The sequence below is a fragment of the Oenanthe melanoleuca genome, chromosome 3, assembly GCF_029582105.1.
Source record: "Oenanthe melanoleuca isolate GR-GAL-2019-014 chromosome 3, OMel1.0, whole genome shotgun sequence".
NCBI classification, from domain to species: Eukaryota; Metazoa; Chordata; class Aves; order Passeriformes; family Muscicapidae; genus Oenanthe; species Oenanthe melanoleuca.
In genome coordinates, this window is record NC_079336.1 from 55200662 (window position 1) to 55220357 (window position 19696).

The 19696-nt window shown below is 37.4% G+C and overlaps 1 protein-coding gene across 1 annotated transcript in view; it reads left to right on the plus strand.

Moving 5' to 3' along the window:
- Positions 1-19696, plus strand: part of MTHFD1L (methylenetetrahydrofolate dehydrogenase (NADP+ dependent) 1 like) — a 141165-nt gene that overhangs the window by 30685 nt on the left and 90784 nt on the right. Inside the window, exons 12-18 of the mRNA XM_056486228.1 lie at positions 2609-2745; positions 3993-4039; positions 4266-4373; positions 5260-5334; positions 6667-6769; positions 9974-10050; positions 14182-14322. Coding sequence (XP_056342203.1) covers positions 2609-2745; positions 3993-4039; positions 4266-4373; positions 5260-5334; positions 6667-6769; positions 9974-10050; positions 14182-14322 — 688 coding nt within the window. The remainder of the gene's footprint in view (positions 1-2608; positions 2746-3992; positions 4040-4265; positions 4374-5259; positions 5335-6666; positions 6770-9973; positions 10051-14181; positions 14323-19696) is intronic.

The following is a 19696-nucleotide window of genomic DNA, read 5'->3' on the forward strand; positions in this document are numbered from 1 at the left end:
TAAACAAGTATAGGTGTCTCTTTCATAGTAGAATACTTTTGTTTTGGGTGTTTTGTCATTGTTTTTGTTTTGTTGTTATTATTTTTAAATAAGTGATAGCTTCAAGGGTTGATACCTTGTTAAGTCTTTGTACACAATAATGCCTCAGGATTACTCATATATTCCTTAAGTCTGGTTTTAATGCACAGGAATAAGAGGATCAAGTAAATTTGATTAGGACAATAGACAAAAGTAAATGAGATAATAGGAGAACAAGGGATAAGCAGAAACCCTGCTAAGAATTATTTAAATGGGTTTGGGGAAACCAGTGTTAGAACAGTAGTCAGAAGGTGAAACTGGTAGTATAAGTGAGTTAACCTGGCTATGGTTCTCTGAAAGAAACACATTTCTACAAAAGTAAGGATCTTGGGAGAAAAAGGAGGTGAGAAAAAGAGTGGTGGGGAAAAAGGAAGCTATCCTTGTGGCAACAGTAAAACCCTGAGGGCTCCCTGTCCTGACAATGTAGAGATTAAAAGCATCCTTTCTTCTAGGAACTGCAAACTCAAAAGTGAAAGAAATGAAGTAGCATTCTGTGCTCCTGCAGTGGATCAGAAGGAAATAAGAAGGCCCAGTATGGATAAAAAAAATGACAGGAACCAAAACTGCTTTTGAGAGTAGATAAAGTATATGCTCTGAATCTCCCACCTTTATTTTGGCTCTACACAGATATTTTGCTAAAATTCTGTGAATTTCTTTTTAAGTTAAATAAGTGCCCATTCTAGGATAATGAAATATAGCATTCCAGCTATATGAATATGAAGTTATTGATGATGTTTTAGAATCTGATGGTTGGTGAACACCATGTTACAAAATGTGGGAGAAAATTGCTAAAACCAAGTGCCCAAAGTAAGTGGCCCATGGTCACATAAGAGTAGATCAAAGTGAAGAATTCAGGGAATCTCTTATAGATGTGCTTAACCCCATTAATTTCACTGAAACTTTAGTTAAAAGACTACTTTTCTGAATTGGCTTGCTTTTTTTTTTTTTCCTAGAACAAAGATGTTAATTTGACTTGCTTCCAAACTGCCCAACTCTTTCCAGACATATCTATACAGAGTGTCTTTTTCAAAGTAAAAGCCAAGGATCTGATGATGCTGTAAAAGAAAGATTTGCGAAAAGTTAACATTTTTCATCTATTTTCTTTTGTGGGATGAAGAAGATTGCTTTTGCCAAGCTGTGAACTGGCTGAACTAAACTGATTCTTACAATTACAGTACTGTTTTTGTGCCATTTGAATTGTGATCTGAGGATAGCAATATCTTTGAAAAATTACTAGTTGGGGAAGGAAGTGTTTCTAATTACAGATAGATGTTTTAGCTCAAGTTTTGGAGAGGTCAGAGGGTAAGGACTCCCCTTTGACTAGGATCCATGTGCATGCTTGTATTTCTTTGGGAATGAACATTAGTTCTTAATACCAGCTTCCCCAAAGTACTTCTCTTCAGGTAGAAAAGGCACCAAAAATATGAATGGTTACACTTTGCCAAAAAGGAAGATTTGTGTGAGAGTGGTGTGAGTGGAAAAAAGACTGGGGCTTTCTTCTTTTGCCAATCAGAAGAAGGAAAGGCTGTGCCTTAAAAGAATCAGTGAAGTGCATTTTGGAGCCATGAGATGTGTTCATATCTCAGGGAAGAAAAAAAGAAAGAGAAGAAAAACCCCAGCACCCCCTCCACACACACACTTTTAACATGGATCATAAGCAAATGTGCTGCTGTTGAAAGTGGGGAGACAAGCATTTAATCTGATGTGCCTCTCATTCACTGAAGGCTGATGAAATTTTCTACTGCAAAATCAGCTGTCATTGTCCCTTTATTAAAGGAGCAAGAATAGAGTGGAGGTTAGCATCTCTGATTTGAGTTTGCAGATCTTTTTAAAATTCTGTCCTGTTTCATTCATAGTCTAAATATGGGAGCTGTAGCATGAGGCTTTGATCTTTTGTATGGACTATGATGGTCATTGTCCCCTATTGCTCTTAAATCTCTGAAACAAAAGTGTACAGTAAATCATGTTCAATTGAATATGGTGAATTTTGTGTCCTGCTTTATTTAAAAAGCAGTTGATCTGTCATTGTTGAGGGTTATGGTGACATAGAAGTTGGAGAGGCATAGTTGAGTTCTACAAACAAAAGTGTTGGTTATTTGACTTAAAATATTCTATTATTTCATTCAAAGTTTGAGCAGTGGGAATAAAAGATCTCATGCATTACTGCAGAAAAATATTAATACATGCTTAGAGTATCGTGATGGATGGTTTGTTAATGAAACTGGTGAGACTTTTGTGCTGTAATAAAAATGTCTAAATTCAATATATTCTTTTTAGAACTTTTGCCAAAATAATCTTCTCTTTTTCTGCTGTCATAGTAAATTGCTTAAATAGAAGACACATGTATATTAGCATTCCAGCTTGAGCTAGGGGCTAACATTGTGGCAGTATTTTTGTGAAGATAAAGTAATCTTATTGAAATTTGCTGTACAAATATTCTCCATTGAAATCAAAAGCTCTTAGTTCTGATATCCTTAGCCAGGCTGACATCAGCAAAGAATTTGATTAATCTTTTTTCTTGTTTTTCTAGAATAACCCCTACACCCCTAGGAGAGGGGAAAAGCACAGTCACAGTTGGTCTCGTTCAGGCCCTTACTGCACACCTTAACATTAATTCCTTTGCTTGTCTGAGACAACCTTCTCAAGGACCTACTTTTGGAGTGAAAGGTACATAAGATTTGCAGAACCTATGACCTCTTTCAGATTAAAAGGAATTACTGCTTTTTTTTTTTTTTTTTTTTGTCTAAAATTTATCTCTTCTTTTTAAATTTATTAATTGCTTCACTCTGGATTGTCCCAGTAGTAGCATATTTGATTTTTTTAATATCTGAGTAACTAATAGATAAGGATTTCTTGCACACAACTTCCTGTGCAAGGTTCACACCTATGTTCCTGCACTTAACATGTATTGATAATGAAGATAAAGCCTAAATATAATGAAAGGCAGAGGGATGTAATTAGCCATGAGGAATTTTGTGTGAGTGCACACCCTTCCAGCTGCCCCTCTACTTGGCGACTCTTTAAATACGTTTTTAATATTCCTGTCTGATTATTCCTTGAGAAAGGGCCCATGTTGGATATTTCCAGCAACACAAGGAACTTAGCAGCTGTGGTTCCCTGTGTCAGCAGCACAGGTTTGGCTGGGTCTGAACCTCTTCTCTCTGTTCTCCTGAGCTGTCGCCTCTGAGCGTGGCCTGTTGCCTTTTAGCCTAGAAACCCTGTAAGAGCCTGAGGGCCAAGTAATACCCAGCCAGATTTCAAGCCCATCTTCAATGCTGATAGGAAGTAATGCAATCTTTTTTTTGCCATTTCTCAGCTGAAATTGGTGCCTAACTGGGCAAGCACTCCCCATCTGCTCTGCTTTGCTTTGCTGAAGTTTAAGTTAAGTTTGGTTTCAGCTGGAAGGCTCCTGGTGCTTGGTACTTCTCAGCTAAGACTGGTGATGTGAGTGCTTTAATCCCTCCACTCAACTTGTGCATAGGCTACAGTAAATTTCTTTGCCTGTACCATGAGAGGTAGAGGGGCAGGATTGCTCAGACAAGGGTGTGAAGGTTTCATTCAGAAGCAGTGCTTGCTTGTGACTGCTTTGTCTTTCCACCCAGCAGCTGCATGTGCATGACTGTGTCCTAAATCTGGGCAGGAGCAGAGGGTAGCCCTTACATAGCCAGAGTCTGCACCACCCATCACATGTATGCTTTCATTCCAGAGCAAGAATTCCCTTTTTTACTACCTGCTGAAAAAAAAAGGCCAACAAGATTAAGGAAGTAATGTTTATTTGGATGCATCACTGATCTAACAGAAATCAAAATGCCAAGAATGTGTCATCATTGCTGTGTATTTCACTTTGTGTGTTTAAAGATTTTTTTATTTTTTTTTTCCCCAAAACTGATGTGATCTTATGCTTCCCTGTGCAGGTGGAGCAGCTGGAGGTGGATATGCTCAAGTGATCCCCATGGAGGAGGTGAGACAGCTCCAACTTGCAGTCTGTGATGTGGCTTAATGGGCATGATGGTATCCAATTGAAGATGGGACTTGATGATCTTGGAGGCTTTTCCCTACCTTAGTGATTCTATGATATTCACAGTGCTCATTTGGAAATGTGTGGCAGTTTCACCCCAAGAGATTTGTCTTAGTGAATTGAATTAAATATTTTCTTATAAAAAGATCTTGTTGTTTCCCCCTTCTAGTTCAATCTTCATTTGACTGGAGATATTCATGCTATAACTGCTGCAAATAATTTGCTGGCTGCTGCTATTGATGCTAGGATCTTGCATGAGAATTCTCAATCTGATAAGGTGAGAATTATTTTCTCCTATCCAGATGACATTTTTTATTTTTAGTTTTTCAATAAACTGCATTTCAGAGAAAAACATGTTGTTTATAATTTTATATTGTCATCATATGTTGCTGAAGCCATTTTATGTTCTACTGGGAAATTTTCCATATACAATGCATTTTTCTGGCACATAGCTATCATAAGGTTGTCTTTAAGATAAGGATCTCATGCCCAGAGCATTGACAACTATTTCCAACTGTACTAAATGCTGTTATAAAGCATATTTTCCCTACCTATAATCCTATTCTTTTCAGTAATTTGAAGACTCACTTTAAAGTTACAAATTGTATTTCTGATGTATAGTTGGGTATGATATACCTTAGGAGGAAGGAGTTATGAGGAAAATAAACTAGATCCTTGTCCCTCTGCTAAATATATTGTGACCTTAAACAGATCTTAACTTGGGCCTTTAAAGGGAAGGGAGAGGATCAAAAAAGGAGCCTCTTCTCTCTGTCTGCAGTATTAAAGCTGAGCAGGCTTGTCATATTCCCTTTGCTTGGTACATTTGTACACAATGTACAAGTGTACATTTAGGCCAGTTTGGAAATTTTAATTGTAGTTTAAATACTTTGGATCTTGTTAAAAGTTTTAAAAGGTTCCCAGTTTCAAAATTAATATATATTTTTTGGTGAAGCAGAGAAAACCAATAATTTCTGGCAATTGGATTTTAAACTGTTAAATCATAGACATGGCTCAGAAACTTGCCACCTTCTCAGAATTGCTTTTTAACCAGAAGTCCACAACCTATATGGTTAGGAAATTCTTACTGAAATTAAGTGGAATAAATTTTAAAAGTATTAGCTTTTTATAACTTTTTCTTTCAACTTCTTGTGTGGTTTTTCTAGTCTTTGTATAATAGGCTGGTTCCAGTAGTTAATGGCGTGAGACGATTTTCTCCCATTCAGCTTGCCCGTCTGAGAGTAAGTTGTTAATTCAGTCTTTCCTCAATTTTGGTGTCTCTTCATGAAATGTATTCTCTTTCACAACTGGTTTAAAATTATTTGATGTATGGGACTGAATTTGTATAAACCCTCATAAAGTCTAGACTTTTTTTCTGAAAGCATCATCCTTGGAGCAATAGGATCTGGGTCTGATATTATTTTTATAACTAACATTTTTGCTATTCTTTTCTCCTGAAATAAACCAGTAATGTTTATGCTCTGTCTTTTCTGATGAAATATTAGAGGTTTTAAAATACTTTTCCAATTATGGCATAGTCACGTTTGAAAGCTCACATTCTTTGGTTTTGCAATATTTTCTAATTTTGAAAGTTTAATATAGCATGTACTTCTGAGGTTTTATTGATGTCAATCTGACAGTGTTCTTCCTTCAAGGAGTACATTTGTATGCTCAGTACATTTTTGCATCCCATCTTTCTCCCTGAATGCTTCCAGAAGAGCTTCCTGTGCAATTCGTGTGAATAACATGTCTGGATTTCAGAGTACCACTCTGATAAAAGCCTAGGGAGGAGCACAGTCCATTAGTGTAGGAGAAAGGAAATATGAACCCCTCTAACATGACCCTTAAGGACAGCTCCAGTTTTTGTGTGGCCAGTTCCATGTTTGTTGTTGGCTTGTGAGTCCTGACTGATCGTGTTTCAGTCGTGGGGTGGCAATGGACAGCTGCCAAGTGCATACTTGGAATTCAAGGGTGGAAAGAAGGATAGAGGTAGTGCCAGCTTCTGTTTTAGCAGAGGCAAAAAGAGTTCTCATAACATTTTAAGCTTTTGTGCTGCTCAGTTGAATGTCAGTAAGCTAAAATGAGGATGATGCTTGCTTGACTCTAAGGCAGAATCAAGCTCAGAGATTGTTACATCCGAATTTTGGGTATTTTCAGTTTGTTCTTGTTTACACTGCTACAGAAAATAGGTTAGGGAAAGAGGAGGAGTGTTTGCTTTATTCATGACATACCAACTATCTCTATATTTGAGATGAATTCTTCTCTTCACATGAGCTGCAATTGAGTAAATGAAAGTTTGGCTTTATAACATTCAAATACATTAATCATAATTTCCAATATAATTGAATTATTTTGCTGTGAGTTGTTTCAGTGCAATGATTCCTTATAATTAACAAGATGTCAATTGTAAAGAAATCACTATGGGACTAGATTGAGTTTTTCTCAAACAGAATTACTAAGATTGAAACATCTCACACATGTGGGGTTGATAAGCCAGAGCAGCTACAGCATTTGAAACAACTAAGCACTTAGTTGATTATTTCATTGCACTTATTGAACTTGTTTGTGTGTAGAGGCTGGGAATAAACAAGACTGATCCTGGGACTTTAACAGAAGAGGAGATGAGCAAATTTGCGCGCCTTGACATTGACCCATCAACCATAACATGGCAAAGAGGTATGTAGTCAGAAAGCCTCACTTCATCTTGGACTTCAGCATAACATCTCCTAATTTGCTTCATTTTACCTGAATCAGAACCAGTTCTGCTCTGGCAGCAGAATAACCAATTTGCAAATGGGTAGTGTGGGTTCATAACAAATGCAGGTGCAGCATGCTGCTCTAAACTTGGTCGAGTATCTGCAATTACTCGAGACTAAAATTCTGAAAGATAGGTTTCTTTGACAGTTTAAATACATCCCCAGTCACTCTCACATTAGGTAATACCTCTTCAGACATATGAAAATGTCTTTTCTGTGCATTTTGCAAAGCTTAGCCATTATTTTCTTAACTGTGTCTGTTATGGTTCTAGATTATTTGTGTTTATTCTTCTTGATTTTGGTCCCTCATCCTCCCAAACTCGGTGGCCTGGGTAGCTCAAGAGATTTAATAGGCTTAAGGGATTATGTGTTTTTCTGATTTTTGTATTCTCTTGGGTTGTTTGCTTCATTTGAAAAAGAGATGAAAGATGTGGTACTGTTGCCAAGCAAACTGATATTCACTCTGGTACCCTTAGACAACTCCCCTGTGCTTTTATCAGTTCTAGTGCTGGGTCAAATTTCAGTGTTTACCTCAATTTCTATACCTGTCTTTTTCTTCTTTAGGGAAGTAAACTCTGCATAAAGTTTTGAGCTAAGTACCACTGGATTTTATTTTCTTTCTTAGTTCTCAACACTAGAGTTATCACTGTTAAATAGAATGTACTGTGATGCTTACAAAAAAGGGTGAATCTATTGAGAAGGGAGGAGTCTTGGCCATGCTTTGCTGTGCCCTTTGTGTGCGTGTCATCTCAGACTTGGGATATTTTTCTCAAGATAATTCTGGAGATGTGGCATAAGATGTTTTTTATTAGTCACACAGTGTGTCTGGAAGAGACCTGTAGTAGGATAAAAAAGTAATATAAATGTTTAGTGTAATATGACTCCTTTTTTTTATCAGCATGGGTTTGGGAGGAGGCAACATTGCTCAACAGCTGTTAACCTCAAGGGAGTTATTTAATTAATCTCAAACAATGTTAGTGAAATTTCTATTCCACACAGCTCTATATGATGTACATACCTTAAACGTTTTAGGAAAAAACGTGGGTTTAGGAATGGTTTAGATAACTTGGAGAATGTTTTATTTAGTAGTGTTTCTGCAGTTCATATGTCTATGAAGCTTGTTAATCACCAGGGAATCTGTAAGGAAAAAGAGCTAAGATATCAGATCTTCTGAAAATTAACTTCAGGACCTGTTTCCATGGAAGTATCACAAACTTTCAGTTCATTGTCAGCTTACACTAACTTGAAAATGTACAATATACTGGAAAAGGGGAAAGCTTCCCCCTTCTTTGTCTGTCCCTGATAGTCAGATTCTATTTACATCTCTAGAGGATAAAGAAGTGGATACATTAAACCTAACACTTATTTGAACCTAAACCTCAGTGAAAGGTCTACTTTGGGTGAAGGAGGAGGAAAGATCTGGAGAAGGAAAAATTGCTTTATGGCAAAACCAGTTACTTCTTATTTTATTACTACTTAGTGCAGCTATTGGAATCTTCTTTGAGAGTGAGTGACCAGAGTGAGAAAGTAAGTATGTCTCAGGGGCCAGGAGTTGCAGGAGCAGTGACAGTTTCATGGTAAGGGTGTTTAGATTACATGATTTCAGATAAAAAATCAACTTACTGGCTGTCCAGGCTGGTGGGAAGGTGAGTTCCTGCCCTCAGGAGTGCATGTGTAGATAGCAAAGACATTTAGGTCTGCTTAAAATGTTGTGAGACTGAGCTTTAAGGAGGAGAAGGGAGAAGCTTGTGCTGGAGAGATCAGCTTGCCATATGGCTTCACAGTGCCATATGGCACCACAGCTTGGTGCAAGGCTACAGCTTCCATGTTCCAGGCTCTGTTCTACAATTTCTGCCAGTAGTGTAGTATTTTAGAGTATGACTGTGTATATATAGAAAATAAAATGAGTTGGCCAAATCTATATTGCACCATCCCTTAAATGGAATTCCTGAAGAAATTAGGGGCCTAAAGACGGAGTAGAGGGAAGAAGGTATGTGTGGTATTTACAACAGCCCCCAGAGAAATGCCCAGGAAGGGGAGAAGTGACTTAAATCTTGTTTTTTTTCCAGCTCACTCACAACCCTGAACTAGGGTTGTGGAACATTAACATTCAAAGTCCCTCTTGTTCTTGGGTAATTATGTCATCTTTTTCTGTACAGATAGATTTTTGATTTTTTTTTTTTTTTTAATCTCCAAAAGCAGCAGGAAAAGTGGAAGAAGCTCACTTACCTTGAGTACTGACAGTTTCTCTGGAGGTTCCTGGACTCTCCTCTTATAAATGAACAGGACTCAAGTTTATCAGAAGGTTGAGTTCTTTCCCAAGCTGCAGTCTGAACTTAACAGGAATACCTTGCACACTTTATTTTAGGGTTGGATCTAACTTAAACATTTCTAGGACTACAGAGCCTATAAGAAAAAGAGAGTCTATTTTTTTGTTTTTGGAATTGTCATGTCCCTCTGTCCTATCAGTACATTTTCTTGTAAAATGTCCCTCTTTGGACCCTTTAGATGCTGGAAGATGCTATAATATCTTCCAAGAACCTTCTCTTCTTTAGGCTGAGCAGCCCCAAGTCTCTCAGCCTATTTTATAGCAGGGATGCTCCAGCCCTCTGATCATCCTCATGCTGTGCAGCTTAGTATAGAGTGAGGCAGTTACTGTGATGTGTGTGAAAGATACTTGTCTGGAAGAACCAATCTGACAGCATAATCCTCCTTTAAAAGAGGAACTGACCAAATCTAACCAACATCATGTGATCCTAAAATTAGTTCTTAACAAGTCAGTGATGAAGCAGACAATTTGAAGTAGATCTGGTGCTTTGTATATACTAAGACTGGTATTTCTCATGTAGATAAAATACTAAATTGTATGTTGGAATACTAAGAATCTGTTAGCATCAAGTGCTGTTCAAATAACCTGTATTTGAGTTGTTTCAACCTGTCATCAAATGGTATCAACTAGAAAGGAGCAACCAAGGCAGTGCCAGCGCTTATATGCAGAAATGTGGTTATCTGGTTACACTGTTGGAGCAGTTTAATCATATGTGGAACAGCAGGTATGCCTGGGAAAACCCATATTCCTGAGTACTTGCTAACATGCTTTGCTTCTGCTATTCCCTTATTTCAGTGGTGGATACAAACGACAGATTCCTGCGCAAAATAACAGTTGGGCAGGGAAATACGGAGAAAGGATTTGCCCGTCAGGTACGTAAAGGCACTGAATAAATCACATTCTGGACAGGCTTTGCATTAGAGGCTGAGACTTTCTGCAGTTCTTTCAGCGTACTTTGAGTTGCAATATTGATGTCTGTTGCTGTTGTGTAGGAATCTTGCAGTGAAACTGATCGTGTTCAGGAGTAACTGAATTTGAATTTTCAGAAACAGAAATCAATGCATATTCTACAGTGTGTTGAAAGCACTTTAAAAATTGCATGTGCCAGGTGTTTAACATTGTCCTATGACAAAATGCCTTTATGCCCTCCTAAAGTTGATTTGTATGACTTTTAATTGTTTTTGAATCTCTGTAACACTTTATGTTTTCAAATTACATTTAAATTTCATTTAAAAAATTGTTAAAAATAAGCTTTTTATTCAGAGTTCTCATTTTCCTGATATGCATCTCAACTTTGAAATCATAACTGTAAGAACTTTGAGCCACGTGCATGCTTTTACTATAGGGGCTTGAAAGGATAGTTCAGCAAATAAGTATTTTTCAGTGGTGTAAAAAGCTAACTTGCATTACTATATGAGAGATTTTGGAAGTTTATTAAAGAACTTACTGATAAATTGAAAGCCAGACCTTCCCAACACCTCCTGAACAACTATTCCTAATGTAATATAGGTAAGTGAATTTCTGAAACAACACAGCATGGAACAGCAGTGTCAGGAGGAGCAAATTCATTGTGGTGATGTGGAGTTGTTCCTAATTTGATGAAGATCTTGTAATCTAATGTCCTGGATAATGAAATTCATGAGGTTCTGACTATTTTGATGTGAACAACTCTTGTGGTAGAGATAAGACTTCCACATTTTCAAAAATCCTAGCATGAATTTTTCTTTACCATTTCTTTAACATATGCCTAAATAAAGAGACCAAAACATATTGTTGTATTTTTTTGCAGCAGGTAAAGCAAAGGCCAAATTGGAGTGAAGAACTTCAAAGAGAAACCATAACATTCTAGAGCAGTTTGGGTTGGAAGGGATCTTAAAAATCATCTAGCTCCAAGTCCTCTGCCCTGAGCAGGGACGCCTTCCACTAGAAATGCTCAATTATCTTGGTTTTGAATGCACAAAATAGAAATTTTTATGTCTGCAGCTCACAGGAAATTCAATATTAGGTAATAGTCATTTCTGATAATGGGTTGGGACTACAAAATATTATACTTGGTATGAGTTCCTTCAACACTTGAGACCTTTTCATGTGTTTAGGTTTGTTTCAGTTACTCAATATGATTATTAGTTTTGAGCTGGGTTCTGCCAGCCTTATTGTGTAGTGTTTTACCACTGTAATTGCACTGCTGAGTTAAACGTGGTTTATTTTATTACAGAGTAGTACTTGACAATATTGCTGTCAAATGTTCCTTCTGTACTTTTTTGGGTAAAATTAATGCTTTCAGTAGTGAGATGTTGGACTGATGCATATCCATTCACATTTTAACATGGACTTAGTGACTCAAGAAATAGCAGTTAGGAAACTCATTTCAGAGCCTAGCCAGAGATCCAGAGAAAACAGGACTTCATAGTTAACAGATGCATTTTATAAATATTTGGAATGATGTTCTAGCACTCTTAAAATCAATGACACCTGTGTAAAATGGCAGAGCACAGCAGGCACAAAAGTCTGCATTTTAATGAACAGGGATGCTGTGGTTTCTGAAGAGTATTACATGACTGATGCCCTTGATCCTGCAATTGAATCCATGTGGGTGGATCCTTTCATCAATAGAAAAGTGACTTTGCAGCTAAGACTTCTGTCAGCACTTCATAGGTGTATAAAGGTTATTAGAGTTAAAATAGCACCTGCTACTGCAATTTTTGTGCTGTTTCTTCAACTAAATTTTGTGCCACTCTTTGAGCATCTACCTGGGATTGTTTTTCTTGTCCTTTTGGGTTTATAGAGAAACAATGTTAAAAACTTTTTTGTGTGTTTTCCGATAAACATTCTGATAAATTGGAAATAGTTCACTATATGAGTTGGACATAGATTTCTCAGACTTATTTCCTATCTTACATAAGCTGCAATGACTTATTGAGGACATTCTCAAATTCAGAAACGATAGTGGTATCCATGTCACCACAATGCTAACAAAGTTCATTGCATGTAGAGCCACTTCCAAAGAATACAAAAAATCTGTTTTGTAGTTTCACCATTTCACTTTTATCTCCATGCTGATAATCTCAGTTACAGAATTATTTTTCTTTTCCCTGGTATGTAGGAGTCTCTGCCTATGTCCACAGCAGAAAAGTGCTCAGATGTCTTCAGAAGTTTTGTCTAAACAAGTGGGTACCTGGAGGTCAGCCTGACTAGGGCTGCTCTGGGCTGTATCTGTCAGAGCTAAAGGCAGAAACATGGATTTAAAAAGCTCTTAAATACTAGGCAAATGCACAAGAGTGGTAGGGTGTATGTTCCAAGTAGATGCTTCCTAACAACAGACAAAGCTCTCAATTTGAACAGATTCCTCTGGTATTAGTATGGATACATCTGCCAGAGGTCTGATGGAAAGAGTCCTGGGCTTTTTCTCATGTAGTAGGATGTCAGTTACTAAACTTTATGTAGGCTTTAATTGCTGGAGATGGAGAGATTACTAAAGAAATTGCAGTACTTGATCATTGCCAGCATTGCATTCCTATCACATAATATATTAATGGCTTTTCTTTTCTTCTCTCTTTATGTTCTGACAGCATGTGGCCTGAGCTTTACTAATAGTGAATTAGTACAACTACTACTAATCTATACTCTTAAAGAAAAGTGAGAACTATTGCTTATATTGTGCTGAAATGCTGCACAGTATGGATGTATTTCTATAAAAGCAGTAGAACTAATGCCACATAGATTTATTTGTACTTTTTGACTTACATATTTGTTCATTTAATTTAAAAAAAAAAGGGGGCAGAGACGTATTTTACATTTTCATAGGTCAAGCACAAGACTTAACAGCATAGACTCTAAATTTTGAGCTTAAGTAGAAAAAGGATGATCAAATTTAACAAGAATGTTTTTGAAACCAGAATAAAAAGCTATTGGAGATCATTACAGAAAGAAAAAAAAAATTTAAAAACCCTCCACAATACAGTGTTCCTTTGCTCAGGCCAGTAAAGCTCAAAAGACATCTGGTGATTTTCTGTTTCTGCCACAGAAAAAATATTCTTGATCCTTCAGGGAGCTTCTCTAAGGAAAATGTGAGCCAAGAGGCTAAGCAGTCTGCAGCACTGGTCCTCAAATAAATGCAGTGTAATGGAGAATTTTAATGGGGGAATATAAAGTGTTTGAAGTTCACAGAATTATACAATATTCTGAGTTGAAAGGGATGCATCAAAGTCTGACTCTTGGCCCTGTGCAGGACCATCCCCAGGAGTCACACCCTATGCCTGAGAGCATTGTCTAAATGCTTCTCAAACTCTGTCAGGCTTGATTCTGTGACCACTTCCCTGAGACTCTGTGCCCAACCACCCTCTGGGTGAAGAACCTTTTTCTAATATCCAATCTATATCTCCCCTGGCACAACTTCAGGCCATTTTCTCAGGTCCTGTCACAAGAGCAGAGATCAGTGCCTGCCTCTTCCCCTCACAAGGAAGTTGTAACTGAGGTTCTCCTCTCAGTCTCCTCCAGGCTGAACAGACCCAGTGACTTCAGCTGCTCCTCACAGGGCTTCCCCTCAAGGTCCATTGCCATTTTTGTAGCCCTCCTTTGGATACTTTCCAATATTTTTATGTGTTTCTCATATGGCACCCAGAGCTGCCCCCAGCACTGGAGGTGAGGCTGCCCCAGCTCAGAGCAGAGCAGGACAATCCCCTCCCTTGCCTGGCTGTGATGCTGTCCCTGATGTCCCCCAGGACAGGGATGGCCCTCCTGGCTCCAGGGCACTGCTGACTCATTGCCATGGACCAGGAACACCAGATCCCTTTTTGCAGCTCTGCTTTCCCACAGCTCATTGCCCAGTCTGTACGTACAAGTTACTCTAGTCATGAGTAATCTCAAAAAGCTGGAAGTTGCCATTTAGAACTTGTTTGAATTCCAGTGCGAAATTTATCTTTCCTGAGTTTATTCCTGATGATCCCCTGTGAGTATTTCAGCTGACTTTGATTTGATTCATGATTCTCATTTCTACTTTACAGGCTCAGTTTGATATTGCTGTTGCAAGTGAGATTATGGCCATCCTGGCACTTACCACCAGCCTTCAAGATATGAAGGAAAGACTGGGGAGAGTGGTGGTGGCTAATGACAAGAAAGGACAACCAGTAACAGCAGAGGATTTGGTATGTTCAATGCTGTAGAGACCTGTGAATAACCTCAGACGTGTTTGTTTTGCCTCTTGAAGCATTAAAAAGGCAGGTGCATGCCAAAGATTTTGCTTTGAACATCACAGTCGGATATCAAAGAAAGATCATCTTCTGGGCCAAAACCTGCTTGAGAATGAGAATGAGAACAAGATGTAGAACTCATTTCTTCAACTCTGGTAACATCTGGTTCAGGAAACCTCTGGTCTCCATAACCTACTTGGATCATTTTCTGCACTTCTTAAGGCAAACAAATTCAGTGCTGGAGGGAGTCAAAGTGCAGGCTCTTATTTGGGAGAGCTGGTAATGTTTGCTACTGTGCTTTTAGAGTCTGCTCAGATGTTACAATGATAGTTACCACATGAATGCCTGTACCACTGAATCAGAATGGAAACAAGCTGTTCTTAATTCAAAGGCTGCTGATAGTGCTTGGGACAGGTTTATCTGTCATTAGATTTTTTTTTTTTTTTCTTCTTTGTCTTCATTAGTTGCTGCTTCCTCATTCCCTACTTCAGCTTCTGAAGGAAATCAGTATGTTTTTTCTTTAAATCACATTCTATCCCCTGTATCCGGGCTGTGAGTCATTGAACAGTGGTTGGAAGCTCACACATGGTTGTGTATGGCAGGTTCTGGTGCAGCCAGAAGTGCCAGCTGGTGTTTGTAATCAGCTGCATTACAATCAGGAGCAGTCTAATGCCAGCCCATTGGTGATGGCTGCCTGTATCACATGGGCTCTGTATGCTTTCTCCCTGTTTCATGAGCATCTGCTCAAACTTACTGAGAAATGAATGAGTAAAGCCATGAGTATCCTGCCTTGTCAGCAAAGATAGCAAATCCACAAGTCAGGAACACCTTCACAGCCTTAGTGGGTTCCAGTTTAATAAAGAAATGAAAACATGATATCTAGAGAGCCTGGATTTAAGAATGGAATTAAGATAAGGTTCAAAATTTCTAAGTACAATCATCATTAAAATTCAAAGTAAATAATCTATTCCCAATTATGCAGGAGATATGAAGAACTGCATTTAATATTCCAGCTGTTGAAGTTTTGCTTTTGCTTTTCAAATGTATAACTTTGTCTTGGCCAAATGGAGGGGAATGGGTAATAAGTTACATATGCAAAATCTTTAAAGTTATTTAGTGTTAGAATTTGATATACGTGATTTTGATTTTGACACTACTTTTGCATGAAGTATTTTAATTTATTAACATTGCAAAATATTTGACCTGCTAACCACTTAATGCTAATAAGCTTGATGGATGAAAGACATGGCTTTTCCATAGGAGCAAAAGAATTTTAGAACTTTTCCACTGTGTCCCTAAAATGAAAGTAGTGCTCAGCAAAATGTCTGTTACTAATTCAGTTTTCTTTGGCTTTTTTTAAAACAAACTTCCTATGCTTAGTGTCTCAATCATTTGATAGTGTTGCTTGTACTGAACATATGTTTCTAGTTGTTCTTTAAAGCAGTGTTTTGTATTATACAAAAAAAACCAAAAAACCAAAACCTGTCCAGAATGAAAAAGTCATCACAGTCTGAAGGACATGTGTTATGAGCATCTGCAGTGATGCTGCTGCATTCTTCTTCTTCTGGAGGTTCTCCATACCATGCACAGGAAAGACTTGGTTGCCTGCCCTGATTGGGAAGTGCAGAAACTCCTACCTCTTTTGTTGTGAGTGTGTTAAAAATTAGTATGAGGACCATGGGAATAAGAAGAATATGATTGCATGGTTAAGGATATAAAGCATCTCTTTGGAGAGTTCTAGTCCTGTGTTTTTTGTGAAACTTTCATGTAGTGCTCTGTCCACACAAACTGATCCTTACAGTACATAAGGAGTTACACATTCCTCAGTCTGGTTTAATACTGGGGAGGTAAACAACTGATATTTATGGAAAGAGTAAAACTCCATCAAGAGCTTTGGACCAGGAGAAATTATTTTCTCTTGTCCCAGGCTGAGCATCCAAAATTGGTGAATATTTTTGAGCTTGATCCTTGTGTGTGCAGGTTTCTTTTTTGAAGAGCAGGACCAATTGTTCATTTCTGAAAACTTACTAATATTGATGAAGAAGTCAGATACTGTGGTGTTGGGATTTAAAAAATGTCAAAAGAAATTACCAGTTTCTACAATTTCTGTATCAAATTAGATAATGCCTACTTTGTACAAGGGGAGAGTGCTTATAAATAACCATCCTGCACTGGTGAAAGTGTACTGTATAAAGTTGAATCCTCAGGAAACAAAAGCAGGAGAAGTATAATCAAAGATAATAACAAGTCATAATTCATATCTATGGAGATGATACAATTCTGTTCAATCATGTAGCATTTTATCTCCAGTGCTGGTTTCTTCCCACAGGTGGTCAATCTGTTTGAGCAGCTTGCAACTAAACCAAATGTTTCTAGACTTTAGATGCAGTTTCTTCTCTTCCCCACTTCCCCTGCAGCTTGTGCTGCCTGTGTTGATATAATCCAAGGTTTATTTCTTGAGAAAATTGTCACACATATCAAGAGGTTTGATGTGAAACTATTCTATTCCTGAATTTCCATCCTCCTTTCAAGTCAGGGTCAGTGAGGAGGTAAAGCTCTATAGTTCAGTAAGGAAAGATCTCAAGACAACAAAAGAAAAAGACTTTTCAAGTTTTTAGAATGCTCTCAATCCAGGTTCAATAATTTTGACTTCTATTTGTGTAGAACAAAATGAAGTTTAAATTTTGGATCTATCATATATCCATTGCCATGGAATGTTTTAGCCCAAAGAACTCCAATTGCATATAGTTCTAAGAAACTTTTAAAGGCAACTTTATCATAAAAAATAGCACACAACCTGAATAATGGATCAATTCTATCTATCACAGAAAAAAAATCTGGGGTTCATGTTTATATCTTGCACATATTGAATTTATGCAAGTTTAAACACTTGACAGTAGTCTTTAGTTCTTTGAAATCTATGTGAACCAAAACCACTAAACCTTTCTCTGTGATTTGTTTCCAGATGTACACACAAAATACTTCACAAAAATACAATTGTTCTTAATTTTGACTTTATATGCAATATATTTATCATAATACAATAATAAAACCTAGAATACACATTGACAGATATAAACCATATGCAGAGACAGGCTAGGAATAATAGAAAAAAGATAAATTGAATATTCCATGAATTGAGAAGACTCTTTCCACAAGAGTAATGGATTAAATGTCTATCCTCTGTAATGGAATATGTTGAGCTCTTTGCCAAAATGTGGTGCTCATTGTACAGTATTTTGAAGACTTAATTGCTTTTTGGCTTTTACAGTGAGGTAGAATTCTGATGGACACATACCATATTTTTATGTGAAGCTAAATCAGTCTATATGCCCTAGATCAGTATTTCAGCAGATATGAAAAATATTAAATAAATATGTCACTATTTTTTTTTAAAGTAAGACTTCTCAGCTTACTTGCTGTTCCATACTGTTAGCTTTCAGCAATTCCAGGACCAAAAAAAAAAAAAAAAAACAAAATGAAGAAAGAGTTTCATATTTACTTATGTAAATGATCTGTTAGCTAGTGAGATTTTGTGCTCTGGTTCATCAGAATAAGGAGTTGCAGTTCTTCTCAGATTATGGTTTAAAGTTAATTTTTTTACGGGACTGAGATTGTACAAAGTATTATTATTTTGTTAGAGACTATAGTTTCAATTGAAGGGAAGTTGCAAGTACTTCATTATTTTTCTTATAAAGAAAAGAGTTTTTTTTCAGCCCTTCAGTCTGTGTAGCCTTTATTCATTTCATAGTAGTTACTTCCAATCACTTTCCTTGTCATCTGGTGCTGGCTTTCATTTCCAGTCTTGATAAACTTCAGAGACTGCTCCACTGGAAGCTGCTTTGAAAGTATTTTGGATGTTCATCTAAGTTTGCCTTTCTTGTGTCACGTGTATAATTTATTTTGTGATCTGTGCTGTCCTGGGGAGCATACCTGCCCTGATGGCTGGTGGATAGATGGAAGGAGCATTATTTTCAGGAATACCTGTGATCAGTTCCAGGAAGGAGCCCAGAAAAGTTGAACATCTGTATACAATTGATTCAGACCCTGCTTCTTTCCTGTGCCAGTGAGTTAGTGGAAAGCTAATGATCTTTGGGCTCTCACAAGCTTAATTGGTGTGTAAGTGTTGAAGCCTAATTCTTTTATGAGAATTTTATCTACCTTTTCTGAATTGGAAATAGGAACCTGATTCCTTAAACAGCTTTGTGAATCAGATCCAGGACTTGGAGTGAGCTGTAGGAATTGTGTATTAGATACTTAGAAATGAAAACTTCATTCCAACAGTTGTGTCAGATAGGTGACCTTATTGTTTGTTTAATTTAAGGACTTCTTTTGACACCAAACCTAGTTAAGAACCATGAGAGGCAGATACACACCAGATATGCTTATTGTGGTATTTACATCTTTTTTTCTGTGCTTTCAGCTTCAGGTAAAATGAGTTGTTGTTTCCAAAAGGCATGTCTAGTATTTCCCATATTTTAGCCCAAAAAGCTAAAATGCAAAGGAAGTATTTTTTTACTTCACTGTTTTTATCAGATTGGTGAAAACATCAGAAAACAAAGGAGACAGGATTTGAGCCATTATTATCTAGAAGGAGCAGGGGAGGAGGTTGGGGGAGAAGTGTCCTGATTTTATTTTTCACTTCTTCTTCCCCCAAGTCTTCTTTCCAGTAGGGCTGATCCGTGGCTGTCAGGTAGTTATTCTTGCTGCTGACCACTTGAAAGACCAGATGTAAAGTTTTTCATTTGGAATTTTTCCTCTAGAAATGAGAGTATTTGGGTATATAAGCAGCACAGCACCAGGCTGTTTCTATGGAGGTGGTGGAGCCTTACCATTTTGAAAGAGCTTTTTAATCCTAGCTTCTAAAATTAACATCTTAAGAAACAGCAGTCTAATTCAGAAGATGAAAAACTTTTGTGGATCCATTGGGTTTTGTAAACAGTGGGAGATGCAGAGTACAAAAAAAAATCTTTTCCTTCTCTCTCCTTCGCAGTCCTCCTAGGAAACACTTGCTATGCATCAGTAGAAGTCAGTTTTACTATTTTGGTTTTAATTCAGTTTTATCTAAGGCCAAATATTCTGTGTCATTTTCCTCTGAAGTCTGTGCTCAGATGTGATGCTCAGAAAGGGGGAAATTTAATTTTATAAAGTTCTGCACTTAATCACCACATACTTTTATGTCTCTTATCTGTTGCCGTCAAAACTTTCATGCAGAATTGGATTGCCCAAATTTGGGGTTAGTTGATGAAAGCTGTGTTGGGAATTATAAAGGCACTATTTTTATTGCTTTTCTTTATTTGAATATTTTTATAGGCATCTTGGATATTGT